General features: G+C 41.0%; 1 protein-coding gene across 8 annotated transcripts; it reads left to right on the forward strand.

Moving 5' to 3' along the window:
• Nucleotides 1–145: 145 nt before the first annotated feature.
• LOC135487902 (zinc finger protein 768-like) lies at nt 146–18285 on the forward strand. Of its 8 annotated transcripts, XM_064772114.1 has the most exons (5): nt 146–244; nt 664–1428; nt 1657–2292; nt 15576–15916; nt 16018–16052. In XM_064772114.1, the coding sequence occupies exons 2-5, from the start codon at nt 700–702 to the stop codon at nt 16019–16021; spliced, it is 1710 nt and encodes a 569-aa protein (XP_064628184.1). In that variant the 5' UTR covers nt 146–244; nt 664–699; the 3' UTR covers nt 16022–16052. The 8 variants fall into 8 exon arrangements, with proteins under 8 accessions (XP_064628184.1, XP_064628187.1, XP_064628183.1 ...); XM_064772117.1 differs by lacking the exons at nt 15576–15916; nt 16018–16052 and adding an exon at nt 17133–18285; XM_064772113.1 differs by lacking the exon at nt 15576–15916 and having other exon boundaries at nt 16018–17120.
• The last annotated feature ends 227 nt before the right edge of the window (nt 18286–18512 follow it).

Consider the following 18512-nt stretch of genomic DNA (forward strand, 5'->3'; position numbering starts at 1 on the left):
TTGACAACTGTACAAGTTGGCTGTGAAACAGTTCGTCCCTTATTGATAATTGCAAGGAAAATGAACCTGTCTTTTTAATACACCCTGTAGCTCAAAGCTCGCGTGCGCTTCACAGTTCCGAATCTCCCGCCTGTTCTCGATATCTCAAGGAGAAAAAACATGGTGGATTATTCACGAATTTGTCGGCTTTGTTGTCGAATTGCACAAAAAAACCCTAGTTTTATCACAACTTAACATCATTAGCGTAAGTTAGATAGTCGCCAAATGAACTTGTGCTCATGATGGTTTAATTTTGAGGGTCGGAATCGACGTCTTTTGAGTAAATATACTCTTTTTTTGTACATGAATTTCTGGCCAAATTTTTCTTCGGGGAGTTTTGCCATTCTCCGATTGGCGGCGCACACGTGCTGACACAAAATCCATTGCATTTCATTATTCCTTCATTATTTGGGACGAGTTTAGGGCCCGAGTTTACAAACCCTGATCATGGCCCAAAAAAGTTCATCAATTGACGAAATAAATGACAAGCATTTTTGGCTTGAAGTGACAGTGCTAGGCTAGCCCCAGTGACTAGTGTCCGTGTGAGATGTCAATGTCATTTCAAAGTGTTTTCTGGGTTTCTAGCCTGAGCAAGTGATGGTACCCTGATTATTGTTTTTACAGAGAGGCTGCATCATAAAATAAAGTTCCCGTTGGACGATGAAGGACGGCACTATGTCGATTGCAGATCCTGAAGAAGAATTCAATCTAATGCTGGAATCGAGTCCAGCAGCCAGGGAAAGCAGCTCGCCTAAAGAGCAGAAAGAAGATGATTCATTTGTCACCATGCAGACAGAGCTGCATAGTAAAGGTGCTGTGCTCACGAAGGCATGGTCGGACTTGTTTAGTTTCATCACAAAATATCAGGCAGAACTTGTTGTGAAAGAAAATATGGTCGAAATAGGGGAGAAAGAAATAGAACAGCGAAAGAGACAATTGGAAGAAATGAAACCAGTGGTTGACGCTGGTAACGAAGAGGTGTCTAAATTACAAGATGAGATTCGGATGAAGGAGGGACTGCTGAGCAAAGCACAATCACAACTTTCTGTCAAGGAGAGATTGTTGCAACGGGTACAATCAGACTTGTCTTGTAATAGGGAACTGTTGGAGAAAGCTCAATCTGATCTTTTAGACAAACAAAATAACCTCATTCGTTATAGAGGTGATTTAGAACACTTGAAATCGGAGTTGAAAGTGAAACAAGAACAAATCCAAATCAAAGACAATTTGTTGAAGAAATTACAGAATCAACTCATGAAGGAAAATGCCGAGTTGAAGGAACAGTTAGAACTTGAGAGGAGGTCTCACGAGTTGGAAAAGCAGTCGCATGAATTGACGAAAAGATCTTTGGTGTCGCAGAGTATGCAGAGTGAGAGGAGGAAGAGACAGGTTAGTTTTCACGGTTTGTTTTCAGTAAGTTTATCTCGTTCAATTTGTTTGGTAATCTGCGGGATAGTGTTCAATTCTCTGCAGGAAATGATACCAAAGTTGGTAAAAAACTTGTTCTGTTTATGTTATTGCAATAACATGTCGGGTAGAAAGTCCGAAACAGCCCACCATCATACTTTGTGTTACCCAGATATCATTGCTGATCATTTTGTTTTCTTCTTCACTCAGAGAGCTGAAGATGTCCCTGCCATTGTGGAAATCCCGGACTCACCTCCAACCCTCGACCTCTCCGATGTTGCCGAAGATTTTGGACTTTCAAACATAATCTCCATGGCGACTAATTCATCACCATTGGGCCAAGATTCTCAACAAAGAAAACCTTCCTCAGAACTTGACACCAGCCAGATTGCACCAAACGTTCCAAGTCATTCTCCGTCCTATGGCGATTCAGAGTGTTTACACCATATGCCTACTTCGACCACTCTTTCTCAGTGCGATTTCTCAACCCGACCAAAAGTGTCCCGATCTTCGAGGTTTATGTCATCACCCTCTGTTACGCCATCGCAGACTTCGGTACCAAGTACATGTATCAGTGACAGTATTGAGTTAAGTCATACTGCCATGATATCCAGTGATACGTTTTTCCCCCTCAGTGTGTCTGAGGACGTTAAACCTGATATTGACACTATGACCTCTAGTATGCAAATAGACAGTGACAGTCAAGGCAATATGCCAACTATAAAACCAGGGACCCCTACCTCGGGGACAAGTGATAGTAATCAAGGCCCAGTGCCAGTGTCTGGGCCGATCGCAAATCCAGCGATGTCACCAGGTGGCAGCAGAGATGGCAGAGCAGATGGAAAGGTAGGGATCAGTTTTAGAGTATCCTTCTAATATTTCAACAGTAACAGCAATTTTGGTTTTGGAGTATTACTAGCAATAAGTCAGAGTGGTGCCATATCAGTTGAGGTGCATGTAAAGCTGTACACCAGAGACCGTGTTTTCGTGGCGAGTGTCCATACTTCACATGGACTTCAAAACGGAAAGGAAATTGAGAAGTTTTCAGCAGTGGAGTACAAATGAAAATGTAGCTCGTAAAGGTATCCACACTGTATTGTGCAGAGTGCACTTTAGGTGTACATTGGCACGATTGGATTAATCAAAATTTTCTAGCCCAATGTCAAATTTCCCTTTCTTGAGTGACCTCTTAAAAAAAGTCAGTGAGGTGATCTTGAATATTTACATTGAATTGTCTAGCTCCAAGTCCAAGTATCTGACTATCCTGAACTGCAAAAACTTTGACAAAACAAAATTGCTGACACTAGTGACTAAGGGTACAGAATGACTTCTCCAACTCAAATCTCCATACACCCGTACTACTGAGAACGAATTAAGACTAGTCTTTCTTGATCCTCAGAAGTTTCTAAAATCCATTTTGCTATGCCCTACATTGTAAGGTTTGTAAGGTCATGAAACTTGAGAAAAATGTCATAAACGTGATGAAAAGGTTCTCATGTACAATGTACTCTCACATGCAGCGCTTCATAGCAAAATACTGCCACTGCCCATGCCTGGTTTTTGTATAAATAGAAGACCTGCAATTGCCATTTTAAAAGAATGTGTTGCTGTGTGGAGATTTGTTGAAAAGGTTGTGCTTGAATGTTCGTATGGAGGTGAACCATGCTGCTGCATGTAACAATATTGGCAAAGGCAATTTGGTTGGGTGGCATGGATTAGACTGGTATGGATTGAAGCAATTAGATCCACAAAGATCGTGATGCTGGTTATAGCAAATTGAAATCCAACCTGAAATTGGCGGGCCTCTCCATCTCCAGCCCCAACATTCAAACGTTACCAACTTCAAAATCTAGAAGAATTGGGATGGCGTCTTAGTGTGAAGAAAGTATGATATGTCAGGGGGAAATGCACTTTGTGTTGAAGGAGTTGAAAGTTGTTGACATTGGGAGAGCAAGAATGCAGGTCCAACAAAGGACCTCCATGAGTCATCAATGAGTGTTCTGTCTGGACAGTGCTGGCAGTAGTTTGCAAACTGTACGGCAGTCTTGGTCAATGGAAGAGAATGAGAGCCATGTTAAATTTCAAACACTGCACAGGAAACGATGGAAATCTGAAGTCTGGATGTTTGAAATGATAGATTCATGATGAGTGGATTTGGTATTGGTTGGCCACTCTCTGCCTTGAAATGCAGATGACAGTTTGAAGAATAATGCTCAACTTTGAGAACTACATCTGTCATAGGTTCTTCACACTGAAATGCCATGGTGATATTTCGAGTTTGCAGAGAAGTTTGGACCTGTCATTTTGTACTCAACATGTTTTTGATATAATTGACAACTCATCTTAGCATTTACGCCTGACCATCCCATTACATATGTAGCTTGTCATATTGTCATATACGGAAGAAATTCCAATCCAAATCATTTAGCTGACCTTTCAAGAAAAGGAGTATTTTGCTTTGGGAACTTAGTGTTCATTTGCACTGATTACATTCTTGCTAAAAGATGAGTTGTTACTTTCAAAACCACCACCATGGACAATTAAAGTAATAATTTTAACCTGCCAAATGAGCACTGCTTCTGTTCAGGTACTGGTGTAATATTTAGCTGAGGCCTGAATGGACAACCCCAAGTCATTTGCTCTCACACTGGTTCATCAAGTTGATTACAGTACATTCTGTACATGTTGATCTTGGCCATGTTAGTCTTACCATAGTCCTTTGTCCAAGAACTATTTTTGGGTGAAAGGTACTATCACACTAGTCATTGTGGACAAGTTGTAATTGATCTAAATAAATTATGACAAAGTTTGTCCATGGTGGAGTGTTAAAAAAAATCTGCGTCTTGGCATTCTCGCTTCTTACTAACATCTTTACAGACAGGAAAGTCAATTTTCAGACTTTCCAGTCAAAACTTTTCTGAGGTTTTTATTTCCACGAATCTCAGTTATTCGCTACATCCACGAAATTAAAACGCCCGCCAAAAATGGGTGGCTTGCAGTGTTTCATAAGCTGATGAATAGGTTTGCTGCCTGCTTGCTTGCTTGATACTCTTCACTGTCTGGCTTGGTACAATCCATGGTTCTCATACTGGCTGTTGAGCTCAGAGACAAAGCTTAGAAATACGTGCTTGCCTTTTAGCGGTGAGCCCATGACCAATTGACAAGAGCCTAGAGGAAATCTCTGGGATACCGTACTACTAGATGTTATGTTGACAAACTCTGTCTGGGTAAAGTGCATCGACTTTGATGAATGAAAATGTGTTAGCCTGTTGGAGGGAGCCACTTCAGGGTCGGTCGGTCGGACCAGATAAAAGACATTATTCTGTTCAGCCCAACATAATCAGCGATGTTGTAATGCAGCGGGCCAATATCCAGTATCACGTTCATGCACTTGTAATATGCTCTATCTCAAGACACCAACACAAAATATCAGACTGCGGTTGGACTTACACGTAGAGGACAATTTGAATGAAATGGTTCTCTCAGGAAGGAATGTTTGTGTTAACGGTCTAGCAAGGAAAGTCTTTTGCACCCGGTTTGTACCATGGCACCTGTACAATACAACCAACGAGGGATGGTTTAGTACTGCACCAGACAATGTGAGGTATGAGATTTGCATCTTCACCTTTAAGGTGATGGAGAAACATGACGACGGAAGGAGTTGACAACTCGAGTTCCTCTCTGTTCCTGCCTCTTCTATGATGACATGTGACGGATGTCCAGTTCTTCAAACATAACTGTACATAATCTTGGTATCAAGTATCAAAATGCTCTGTCCTGCGTTGAAAATAATACCTCAAATCATATCAGTGCTTCAAGTCATTGAAGTGTCCGAGTGGAAATTGAGTTTTGCTACATGTACATTTCGAGATTGTCTGGAATGGAAGGATGAGGATGACATCTATCACAACTGAGTCAAAAGGAACAGTACTTTCAGGTAATATTTGGAAGTGTGAAAGTTCCAAAGGATATTATGAAATAAACATAGTACATGTATTTCCCTTGTGGTTCTTTGAAGTTGATGGTACATGAACAATAATGAACAGTGATGTCATTATGTTGATGAATCAAGTCAATGTGAGAGAACTGTGGAAAATCTTTTAGAACTGCTGCATTCACGAGAATCAAGTTAAGCCACCTGTAGCTCATCTACACAGATTTTCTTTGTACTGCAGGATGCCCTCACGGATAAAGAAAGTGCAATTGGATTTTTGGCCAGAAACCGATGACCTTGATGTTTTCGTAGCTAAGGGGTTTCACCGTCCTATTTGAAAGAAGATTCCGAGATAAAATTAGCATTTTACCATTTCAGCTTTTCTCTTTCTTTTAACAACAGGTGAGAGGGAGTTTTGGTTTCTTGCCTTCCTTCTTGGTTTGCTCACAAACAAAGCAATCATTTGACCAGCCATGTCACTAAGTCCTCTTCTTCTTTTCCAGCGACACTTCATGGGGAGGCTCAGTCTCATGGATTACTATTCGTCGCGTTGGAAGCCTTTCGCCTGTCCGCACTGCCCTATGACGTGCTCCGTTGCGGGTAACCTCAAGACGCACATGAGGCGCCACTCGGGGGAGCGGCCTTATAAGTGTCCGGTCTGCCCACGGGAATTTGCCCGCTCGGATGCGCGGATGCGTCATGTTCGTCTTCACACTGGCGAGAGACCTTATGTGTGTCGTTGGTGTAACAAACGTTTCGTGGAGGGCGGCAATTTACGGAAGCACATGTTGGCCGTTCATGGCACAATGATAAATATGGCAAATATAAAGCCGCCAATATGAATGATTTAGTCAGACATTGCTAGTGGAGGTGACTTTAGTGCTGGAGGGAAGTTGTCCAAAGTTGAGCAGTGTGTCACAGCAATGTTTTTTTTCAGGGAAGTTTCACAGTCATGAAAGCCACACAAGGATAGGAAGACTTGTCTCCTCAAATATAACTCAAGGCTTCTAAGCAGCTATTCATAGTGTGTACTTGTTTGTTACTTCTTACTTCTAAGTTTTCCTGTTTCTTATTCTTACAGTGATAGGTGTTATATAAACCTGATTACCTCGGATTATTCCTTCAACGTTTGACAATTGATCACAGCTGAAATTCAATGACTTGCTTCTTCTTTTACAGTACCCATTCCATGATGCTGCTTTACCATATTTGGCCCGCTACAGGTGCTCAATATGCGGCCATTGCTCGTCAAGTAACGGTAACTTAAAAATCCACATGAAACGGCATTCGGGAGAACGTCCTTTTGAATGTCAATTTTGTAGGCGTACGTTTGCTATGAAACAAACTTTACAACGTCATGAACTTATTCATACAGGAGAAAGACCATTTGCTTGTCAAGTATGTGGGAAGCGCTTTCCACTGCTGCACAGTTTGAAGAATCATCTTATGGTACACCTAGAATGACACTAGGAGGGCGAATCTTCTTTTTCATTTGAAAGAAATTGTTCACAATAACAATATCGTGTACTGGCCATGTGGCCTTGTCGTGAGCATTTATTCTTAGGTTTAGGAGTTTTTACACGACACTTTGGGGGGAGGGGGGAAGTCAAACCTGGTTTAGGTCAACAGGGTGCCCAATTGGTTGGTACAGGGTACAGTGCCATCCGTGTGAGTTTTGTAGGCTTGTAAGCCTGTCACCTAGAGATTTTCTTTTGTTTACATGATTCAGCTACATGTAGTGATGTTTTTATACACAAATCACAATGTCAGATCGATGTCTCCACAATTTTATGTAATTTCTGTAAATTCAAGTGTGCTATATTATTTCCTATACCTATTTACATTGTAATTTGACTATTTTCTTTTCAATTTATGAATATTAAAAAAATGAAAGTTAATATTAAGTTTTTGAGTTGTAATTTTTTGGATGAAATAACGGCCTAATTGACATCAAGTCTGTTATTAAGAGCAAGGGAATCTCCTCGTAATCACTGCTGTGGAATCCAATACCATTCCTGGCTGCCCCCATATAGGTTTCTACTGCATATTTCTAAGCATCTTTTGAATCAGATGTTGGGGCCCTTGGTATTTACCATGTAGGTCTTGTGCAGTGCAATGCCAATCAGTCGAAGCTCAAAAAGACGTTCAACTTTCTACTTCCAGACGTATGGATCACGCCCCACTGATGTCTCTGAACGGTTGAAATGTCCGCTGTGTGAAAAAGTTTCCTTTCAAAATCACATCTGAATGCTCACCCCTGCATCCAGTCGGGACAAAAACTTGTCTTCCGATGTTCGTTCTGTCCGATGACATTCTCCTTGCGGCATAATTTACAGCGTCATGTTCGTATTCACACTGGAGAAAAACCATTCAAATGTTCATTTTGTGATAAAGGTTTCACACAAAAAACGCATAAGATCTTACACGAACGGAGTCATACCGGGGAGACACCTTTTGTTTGTCCAATTTGTAAGAAGGGCTTCAAGATCAAGCAGATAATGAGGACCCATATGATCATTCATCATAGAGCAGAAGGTGCGAACGCATTTCTTAATTTTAGCCAATTTTTCTCTTGGTCTGATTTTTTGAATGGGTGGAACTTGCCTGTTTAGAGTGGCTTATTGGAAACACCAGTGCCTAGTCCCACATTCAATTCCCACCCATGCTCTTATCAACCCTCTCTTCAAAAGCTTAGGTTTCCTCCCGGCGCACTGGTTTCCTCCTACAGTTCAAAATCCCCTAGTCATAGTAGTTTCCTTGTCTATTTTCAGATCTCTGATTTGAAACGACACAGGACACCAAAACAATGGAACTGTCACGAATGTGGCAAAGGCTTCCGAAGGAAAGGCCTTCTCGATGTGCATTTTCGTGTACATTCTGGGGAAAGACCATTCAAATGCACTTTTTGCGAAAAGACATTTTCCCAAAGAGGCAATTTACAGAAACACGAAGGAACGCACACGAGACCCTATAAATGTGAAATTTGTGAAAAAGCTTTCGCTGATAAAAGAAACTTGAAAGTTCATGAGTTAACATACCGTCATTCTGTGGACCGCACGCAATTTATATGATGAGCCTTATCGTGTGCAAATCGACATTATCTGCCTATCGACATAGTCAGAACAAGGGATAAGGAGTCGGTTTCTTGTAATTTTCTGCTACAATGTAGTTCAAACTTGCACTCATCCCTCTTGCCATGTGTTAACCCTTCAATGTCAGTATCCTGACTGAATGGTATAGAAATATTGACTAACATTTAGTGGCTTTGCAGTTTATTAAGGATCATTCTGTATTCTTGTTCCTGGTGGTGGTGGACAGTTTTAAAAATATTGTGTGGATGCAGTTCAGTCGGTTGAGTACGTCCGTTACACATATGCCTTGTTTTGACACAGTGTTATATGGTATTCTTGTCTAAATGCCTGATTTGTTGGATTTCAAACCCTGATGGCAGTTCCCTTGTCTACTTTCAGATGTCGCACTCGACGTCAGCTCATTCTGATGCAGTAGGCAGGTCACCGAAGTTGTGGACTTGTCCGCTATGTCCGAGAATGTTTCCAAGAAAAGGTCTCCTCAATACTCATTCTCGTGTCCACAGTGGTGAGAAACCATTCAAATGTTCGTTCTGCGGCAAAATGTTCTCTGATCGAGGAAATTTAAACAAACACCAAGGAACGCATACAAAGCCTTTTCAGTGTCACATTTGTGGGAAGACATTCGCAGAAAAGAGATATTTGATTAGTCATGGACTTGCAAATCACCCTGTTGAATCGGTCACAGGTTGATTGGAAGTCAAAGGCTTCTTGGTTTGAGCAGAATTGCCTGGAAATGGCAACCAAAGAGAATAGACCCCTTCGTGGTATTAGTGGGGGTCACATTGCAGTTTGGGACCAGCCAAGCCAGTGGTCGTGGTCTGGGTACTGGGGGTTGATGTGTTGGCAAGGATGTGCAACTTCTGTATTACTCAAGTTTTGGAACTGTTAGTCTGATGCCCGTTATAATTGCATCCGATTCTTTGCATGAATAAAGCTATATATCATGTAAACTTGACTTGATTCCCTTTGTTGTCATGTCAGCTCCTTCTCAAATTCCAGAAGATCTTTGTATCAAATTGTCACTTTAGATCACTTCAGATATCAAAATCATATCAATATGGTCTTCAGCTGAAACTGCGGATGCTGCAGCAGATGTAGATTCATGCACCTATGATGCAGTGACCTCTAATATTGATTTTACTCTGATAGCAAGCAGTAGCTGTGAGACGGGAGAGACCCCTATTAGCGACTTCACGAACTCGATCTGACCTACACGTATCTGGCTCCTGCCTATTGGCTCCCTTTAAGATGAGTTGGGATTCTCCTAAATTGTTGCACGAGTTTTTACTTTTCGTCTGATTTGATTTAAAGAAATTCAAAGGTACATCTTTATTTCGATTTGGTTTCTTTGTTTGCTTGCAGCAGCTTTAGAAATAGGAATGAACTTATCCCAAGTTGAGAGAACGGCCCATGACAGGAGGAAGTGGGAAAATGTTTTTGGTGATGTATGCTCCACTTGGAGTATACTATAAACAGAGTTTATGTCAACAGGGTTTATGTCAACAGGGTTTATGTAAACAGGGTTTATGTAAACAGTCGTGTTTATTTTGCTTGTTTAAGTGTCGTGTCGTTTACTCCTCCTCCAATTTCAGACCAAGGAGGAAACATATAATTCTTTCCTCTCAAAGTTAAACAGCGGAGAACTTCAAATGGCGGATGTAGTAAGGTCAGTTGACGAAATTCCGGCAGACTTTTGTCAACAAAGTGGCAGTGTTTCTCTCATCCAGAACAAAAGGTGCAGAAATACGTGTCATCTTTGCAGAAGTTATTGCCTAAATGAGGCTATTTTGAAAATCCATCTAAAGGTCCATGCAGGCGAGAAACCATTTGCGTGTTCTTATTGTGACAAAGGCTTTAATTGGAAAGTCGATGTGACCATTCATGAAAGGATTCATACAGGGGAGAAACCATTCAACTGTTCTTACCGTGGCTGAGGCTTTCGTAAAATGACCGATTTTCAGAAGCATAAAAAGGTTCGCACCGGAGAGAAACCATCTCAATGCAGCGCATGTGGCAAAGCATTTTCGCACAAGTCTTCGTTTGTGAGACACGTGCGAATCCACGTCCTTGAAAAGTCTCACGACTGTTCCAAATGTAGCAAGAAGTTTATCAGCCAGGCGGGATTGAACAAACACCTTGTGAGACATTCGAGGGGAGCAGCGAAACGCAAGATCAAAAACAAGTGCAGCTATTGCATGAAGGGTTTGTCTGGTTCAGATGGGCTGAAGCTACATCTCCGCGCTCATACTGGTGAAAGACCATTCACGTGTTCCTACCGTGGAAAAGGCTTTACGCAGAGAGGCTATGTGAAAACGCATGAGCGGATCCATACAGGAGAGAGACCATTTAAATGTGACATTTCTGGCAAGGCTTTTGGTGATATTTCCGATTATAGGAAACACGTTCGAATTCATGCTATGTAGCCATCAGAGAATCAGAGAACTAAATAGCTTATAACTGCATGTTCTTCTTCAATTCCAGTATTCACCCAGACTATTGTCAAGTTACGAGATAATGACTGTTCGAGTTTTGCTGTGTACTTGCTTACATGTTGTCTGTGGTTCATGTAGATGTGATTGTATGGATTGATGTACATGTAATGTAGATTTTGTTATTTTTAGATTCAATAAAAACATTTTTATAATATGTCATCCTGACTTTCTAATTACAGATGGCGACGGAGGCATTGTTTCCGAGTGAGTTGTGGTCCGGAGGTCAAGACATGGCAATAAATATGGTTTGGTCCGTTGCTCAATCGGTCGATTCAGCTGCAAGTGATGACAATGACTTGCAGGTTTGGTCACTCGTGGAAACGACAGATTTAACCCAGGATGATGACATAGACACGGTCGATTTAACCCAGGATGATGACTTTGAACCTGTCAGTTTAGTCCAGGATGTTGACTTTGAAACAGTCGATTCACTCCCTGGTGATGATGATAGTTTACAGGTTTGGTCACTGGTGGAAACGACGGATTTATTGAATTTAGCCCCGGAGGTTTACTTCGAAACAACAGATTTAGCCCAGGATGGCGACATTGAAGCTCGCAACTTAGCTGTGGACGACGACTCTGACAGGCAGTCAGATGTTGGTACAAAATCTGGGAGTGGCTTTCAGCCAGAATGTACTCCACAGAAAATCAGAGTGTATAAGAAGAAGCCATCAGATTACAAAAAGAAGGCAAGGAAGCGATTTAAATGCGATGTCTGTCAAAAAGCATTTTGTCACGAAGGTTTTTTAAGAAAGCACAAACGGGAACACACTCGCCGATTCGAATGCAAATGTTGTCAGAAAACCTTCTCTGGGACAGCTTACTTGGCAACGCATGAGAAAATACACGCTGATGATAAATTATTGAGAAGGCCGAGGGTATTAATAGACAGGGTCAGTCATGTCAGGAAGGAAGACTCTCGTATTGAAGTGGATTTACCGCTGCTCGAACTACAAAACAACACTGATGAGAAAAAATCGCTTGAATGTAGATACTGTAAAAAAGCATTCGCTTCCAAAGATTCCTTGACGAGGCATGAACTAACGCACAATTTTTGCAAAAAGGAATTTAGGTGTAATTTCTGTAAAAAGGCCTTTTCACGGAAAGACGAAGTTGCCATTCATGAACTAACACATATCGACACAGGTGATAAAAAGTTTCCCACCAGTGAAAAGGAATCGAAAGAACTCTGTGAAGAAGAAATTAGTCAGAAAGTTAATTTGATCAAATGTAGAAAAGACAAATTCTGGAACCCACTGCATTGCAGGTACTGTGAAAAAATCTTTTTTTGGCCTGACTCCTTGAAGAGGCATGAGCTTGTGCACACTGGTGAACTAGCTTTCAAATGTGGTTCTTGTGAAAAAGCGTTCTGTCGACATGATCATTTGAAGAGACATGAAAAAACACATACTCGTTTCCAGTACTTCCATCAGATGGTAGTCAACAAGGCAATGACCACTGACAAAAAGGATAACGTAACTGTCGGTAAAAGTAATCACAGAACAGTTGGCAAAAATGGTCAGGTAACTGTCGGCAAGAATTATCACATGACAGTGGGTAGAAATGATCATGTGACTAGCAGCAAAAGTAATCATGTAACAGTCAGCAAAAATGATTGTGTAAAAATCAGCAAAAAGGATCAGACACCACTCATTAAAAAGGATCACTTAACTGTCAGCAAAAAGGATCAAAGAATAGTCAGTAAAAAGCAGGTAACAGTAAAAAAACAAGCCATCGCTGGCAAAAAGCCTTTCAGGTGCAGTATTTGTAAGAGAATATTTTCACGTAGACAGCACGTAAAGAGGCACGAGGAAACACATGCCCGTCGTCCTGAAGGGCGCACTGGCATAAAGCGATTCAAGTGCAGTATCTGCAATAAACCTTTTTCACGCAGAGAGCACGTGAAGAGGCATGAAAGAATCCATGCTCGTAAGCAGGAAAGATGCAGTTCATCAGTGGTGGGACAACCCTCGACGGTGCAAGAAACAACCTACACTGAGAAAAAGGTGTTCAAATGTTTTGATTGCATGCTGGTCTTTTCTAACCAAGGTGACTTGACAAAGCACGAACAGACTCGCTCTTGTAACCAACCAAAGGATCCCAAAAAGCCTTACAGATGTGCTAGGCCTGGATGTAAAAAGGCCTTCGCTCGGCAAGATCACTTGAAGCATCATGAGTTGACCCATACCCGTATCTGGCAGTATCAGTGCTCCCACTGCGAGAAAACCTTCAAGTGGAAAAGCATTCTGAGAATTCATGAAAGAAATCACAGCAGGGCAAAACATTTACCGGTGTTTGAGTGTCGTTTTTGCCACGTGGAGTTTGTTTACAAATCAGTGTATGAGAAACATGTGTGCAAATACAACATTTGATGTAGGTTGTTGAATTTGGTGTGTGACTATGGGGAAGTGCCCATTTGTGAAACTGAACGTGAAGTATTGGTGCATTTCAAGATAGTGGTGGCAGTATTCAACATACTGTATAATGACGTATTGTATGAATCTAATGTGTGAATGACGGTCAAGTGTACTGCTTCAGTACTGTTAAGTTTGGTACTGAAAATCATTAAATTTTTGCAAAGCTGAGAATTTTGAAATTTGATCCTTTTCAATTGGAGTGGACTGAATTCTGTGTTTGTTGCAGAAATTTAATGGATAATACAATTCTTTTTTCGGTTTGCATGAAGCTTTACCGTTTCAGTGTATTATCATGGGGGAGAAAAGAGCGATGATGGAAGAACTAAATTGGAGTCCAAATATTCCGTTGACTTGTTGTAATTCCATAATTCCATATTGTCAAGGTATTAGAAGTCATATGGACACCGAGAAGTATCTTGGCTGGGAGTCACACCCATGACCTGCCGATCATCCAATGCTCTCCCACTGCATGTGCTACCACTGCCCTGGTCATTTTCTTTCTCCAATCATGTCGTCTTTATGTAGGTGCTATACATAAGAGTATTGTGGGAATGAGTTTACAATCCCCGATCACACCCCAAAAAAAGGTCATCGGATGACTAACGAAGCACAACTGTTCAATGGATTTATAGTTGAATGCGATCAAACTACGTCATTTCTGATCGGGGATTGTAAATTTTTTTAAATTTTTAACATTACACAATACGGTTAAAACCGTATTGTGTAATGTTATAAACAGTTGATATGATGTTGTGTCAAGGTATAGACCCCTTAGATTATTGTTGTCCCATAGTTGTACAATTGAGGCGAACATGTATACTTTGAGTTTTTGGTCCATCTCGAGATCAATTGGAGCCGAAACAAAACACAAATATTTCATCTGGGGTGGACTTCTTCTTCTTCAGCTTTCGCTCTGCACTTGGAGGTGATTTCTCCAGGGAGTATTTCTACTCCAGGGCGGGATGAGTGTTCTTATACGTGACACTACGGTTTATGCGCCAGTTGGGTTGTTTGGCCTAGTGAAACCGACTTCGGCTGGGTTGAGTCCACGCAAGGGCGATGGACAATTTGAGAACCACGGACTCATAGATAGAATTTGACTTTCTTGGTTAAAAGCATATTTTGATGCAATTCTGTTCTGCCGAAGTGGAACCAACCGGATGGACTTTCAATGCATTTAATGAGAACTACCACACTTATGAAAGGTTTTAAACCTTCTGTGTAAAGCCTGCTCTAGAAGTCAAGTTCATTGCTTTAATGTAATTGTCAAGTTATGGTATTGAAATATATTCGCTTCGTGCAATTAAGAAAAAATTGTTTTATTTATTTTGGTTGGAGGGAATATCTATAGTCCATTTGTAAATATCTGCATCATTTTGGACTCTAGAGCGGAAAGGAATCATTGATGACTTGATGAGAATGACACATTGTACATTAGGCCTGGAGATGTTGGGACTGTTAGACCTGGAAAAATCATTCATGTTCTGCTAAAACTAGGGAGACAAGGAGGAGAACTTTTTGATTGACAATTGGTGCACAAGAACTGAATGCTAGTAGTTACTTTAACTGTTTCAGCTCATTGGGATATTGTTAAGAGAAATGCTTTTTAACCCTACTTTTTTCTCCTTTTCTTTTCCTGCCATACACAAGACTTTCATATGACGGTACGAAGAGATAAAAGTATACCTTAACATTTGATGTCAGATGCTGAAGATGGAAGGGGTGGGGCATGCTTGAACTTTATATCTGAATGAGGCTCTCCGATAGATCCTCAGGATTTGGGTGGTGAAAGTATTCAGCAAGCCAACATAGTCTGTGTACTCTCTAGTTATAACAAAGAAGTCTTTTTCCTTTTTCAGAGAAAATCTCAAGTGCACGTCAAAGAACCCAAAGACAACACTTTCTCTTTCATGACATCTTATCATTCCAGGGCCCCGGCTGTTCAAAACTGTTATCAGTATCACTAGTGTTAACTTAACTTAGTGTTTAGTCAATTGGGGCTTAACTGACGGAGATGACCTCAAGTGACAAGTGTTTCTTTTAACAACCAACTTCTTTATTCATGCTCATGGAGGAAAATAACAAGTTCTTGTGAAAATGTCTGGGGACGAAATGCACATTGTCGCAAAAAGAAGACTCCGGGATACAGTCTTCAGTCTTGTTATTAAACAACGTTGAAATTGTATAATTACAGGTCAAAGTTGAACCAGCCTCCAAGCTGGAGTCTGGCACTGGTGACATACTCATTGACTCTGTTTGGTCACTAGCTGAAACTGCAGATGTGGCCAAGAAATCTGGAAATGAGCGTGGTACTTCAAGGGGTTTAGTTGCCCAGGAAGAGGACCGTGTTGTCCAAGTGAATGGTTCCTCAGTAGCTGAGCTAGCAGAAGAGGCTGACAGTGACTCTGAGTCAAACGGACTTTCGGAATCCGATTCCACCCAGGATACTCCCAATGATGATGATTTATTATTAGCCCTGGCTGCTGCTGATGATGATGATGAGTTGTTATTTCTGCTTCTTTGGTCACGCTTAAGGTAAAATAACAAGTGCTTGTGCAACAGCTTTGGCAGAGTCAAAAATCGACCTCTGTATTCATTCTTGTTATCTAAATGACATTACGATTTTATCATTCCAGATGAAGTCTGGCATGGGAAGCTGGCAAATCAATACAGTTTGGTCACTTATGGAAACTGCAGGTTTAACACAGGAGGAGGAGGATTTTCAGTTGAAGGGAATGTTGGAGGCAGATTCATTCCTGCAAGGTGAAAGTGGGCCGACATGTAACACTGCAGGAGCTAATCCGGCCAGGGACAAAGATGATAGTTTTCAGTTGAAGGGAACGTCAGAAGCTGATTCAACCGTGGATGTTGAGATTGGCCAATTGTACAAGACTGCAGGCATAAAGGAACATGATCGAGCCCAGGATGATGATGATGATGATGATGATGACTTACAGACAAATGGAACTGATATTCCTCTTGAACCTACATGTGGAACTAGTAGTGCTACACAGCAATTATACACTCTGCACAAACACAGATATTCAAAGATTTATGCCCAAGCGGTGTCTGTTGTGAAGTCATTGAAGTGTCACTACTGTGAGAAATTCTTCTCTCGTGAAGGTTGTTTGATAAACCATGAACGAAGGCACACTGGTGATAAAGAAGTCAAGTGTAGTCACTGTGAAAAAGTCTTTTCCAGGAAAAGCGCTATGACAAGGCATAAACTATCACACACTGGTGAAAAGAAACTGAAGTGTAGTTACTGTGAAAAAGCTTTTTCGCGATTAGATCACTTGGCGGTGCATGTACGCCTCCACACTGGTGAAAAGCCATTCAGATGTGCATATTGTAATCAGGCCTTTGTTAATAAACAATCCCTGACTGCACATGAGCTGCATCACACTGGTGAAAGACCATTCAAATGCAGCCATTGTAAGAAAGCGTTTAAGAAACAAGGTTCATTGACCATGCATGAACGAATCCACACGGGAGTTGAAGGGCTTTAGCTTTTGTGACTCCTTACAACTGCTTTGTATATACAATTCCATGTAAACCTGTCCTATCAATTCAGCTCAGCTAAGTTTGTCTTCTGTGCGGCCTCAGTCTTGTGACTTATACTTAGTTCTTTTTAGATATTTTGCAGCATCTTCTCAGCAAATTCCTTACCTGCTTTCCTTCAATCAATGTACTTTTAGAATGAACTATCTACATATCTTCTTGACTTGGTCATTCTTTTGTCTAATTCCAGATATTTCGATGCATTAGTCGTCCGCCAAAAGGGGGTTGGAGATTTCCAAAAATCTTCAGATGTACGGTCTGTGATAGACCTTTTGGGAAACAAGCGAACTTGGATATTCATTTCCGGGTCCATACTGGTGAAAAACCATTTGAATGTTCCTACTGTGGAAGAGCATTCCCACAGAAGGGGAACATGAGGAAGCACGAGATGACTCATACAGGAGAGAAACCATTTGTGTGCCATATCTGTGGGAAGGAGTTCAGGAGCAGTTCAAATAGGAAGATACACATCCAAAGACACAAGAAGTCGAAGGATTAACTGTTTCAGTTTCAGCCCTGAAGAAGTTTTACACAGTTTCCAAATCGATTATGAGCTTATAAAAACCTCATTTACTATAGTATATTTTCGGGTTGTGATATGCTTTTACGGGGACAGTGGAACCTCCCTTAGCTGACACCTGTCTATCAAGGACACCCTGCATCACAAGGACAACCCCTCTATTAAGTGCACTACTTTGGGCCCCAGATTTATTATTTCTATTCCGATCGACCTCTCTCATAATGAATCAATCAGTATCAAAACTCTTATGTAAGGCTACTGAAAGTGTGCAGTGTGAAGTTTCATGAGATTTTCTCCAGTAGTTTCAGAGAAATCAGAGCTTTTGTAAATTGATTCCCACCAATGATCAATGCATACAACATGTACATACACTGTGTAATAACACTGAGAAAACTAATCCTATTGTTTGATAGGTGTGCTGGTGGTGTATGTAGTAGTGTCCAGGAGTGACCTTTCCATGACCATTGTTTACAGACCTAAGGCATGGCCACTCAATGGGTGATATGAATAAAGACTAGCAAATGCTTTTATCTAAAACTCCATGTACATTTACACTAGGCCTTTCTGTACAAAATTGAAGTAAAAGCATTTGCTAGTCTTTATTCATATCACCCAATGTCATAGATGTTATTGGATTGCATATGACTTCATGGTTGACAGAGTCTCAAGGGTCTGCCTGACATTTCTTGTTTCTGTTTGAGACTCCTGCTGGTCTTTTAAAATTGCACCCACATTGTGACAAAGATACTTTCTAAAAGGCTAATTTCAGAACACCTTTTCACTGAACTTGCAGAAACAAAACTGCTGATTAATACTTCTGATAGGCTAGTAATTCTTTTTCATTGTTTACAGTTCTTTACATTTGATTCTTCGTCTGAACTGTGATATTCTCGCTTGTTACTTTCTCCTCTTGTGCTCAATGTTTCATGGTTGTTCCTTTGTCTATTTTCAGATGCTCGGGGTGTCATCTGGTCCAAGAAGCGGTCCTTACATATTTGAGTGTGCAGTTTGTGCTAAATTGTTACCAAGCAAGACTGAATTGGAAAGGCA

This window comes from Lineus longissimus, chromosome 5, assembly GCF_910592395.1.
Source record: "Lineus longissimus chromosome 5, tnLinLong1.2, whole genome shotgun sequence".
Lineage (NCBI taxonomy): Eukaryota > Metazoa > Nemertea > Pilidiophora > Heteronemertea > Lineidae > Lineus > Lineus longissimus.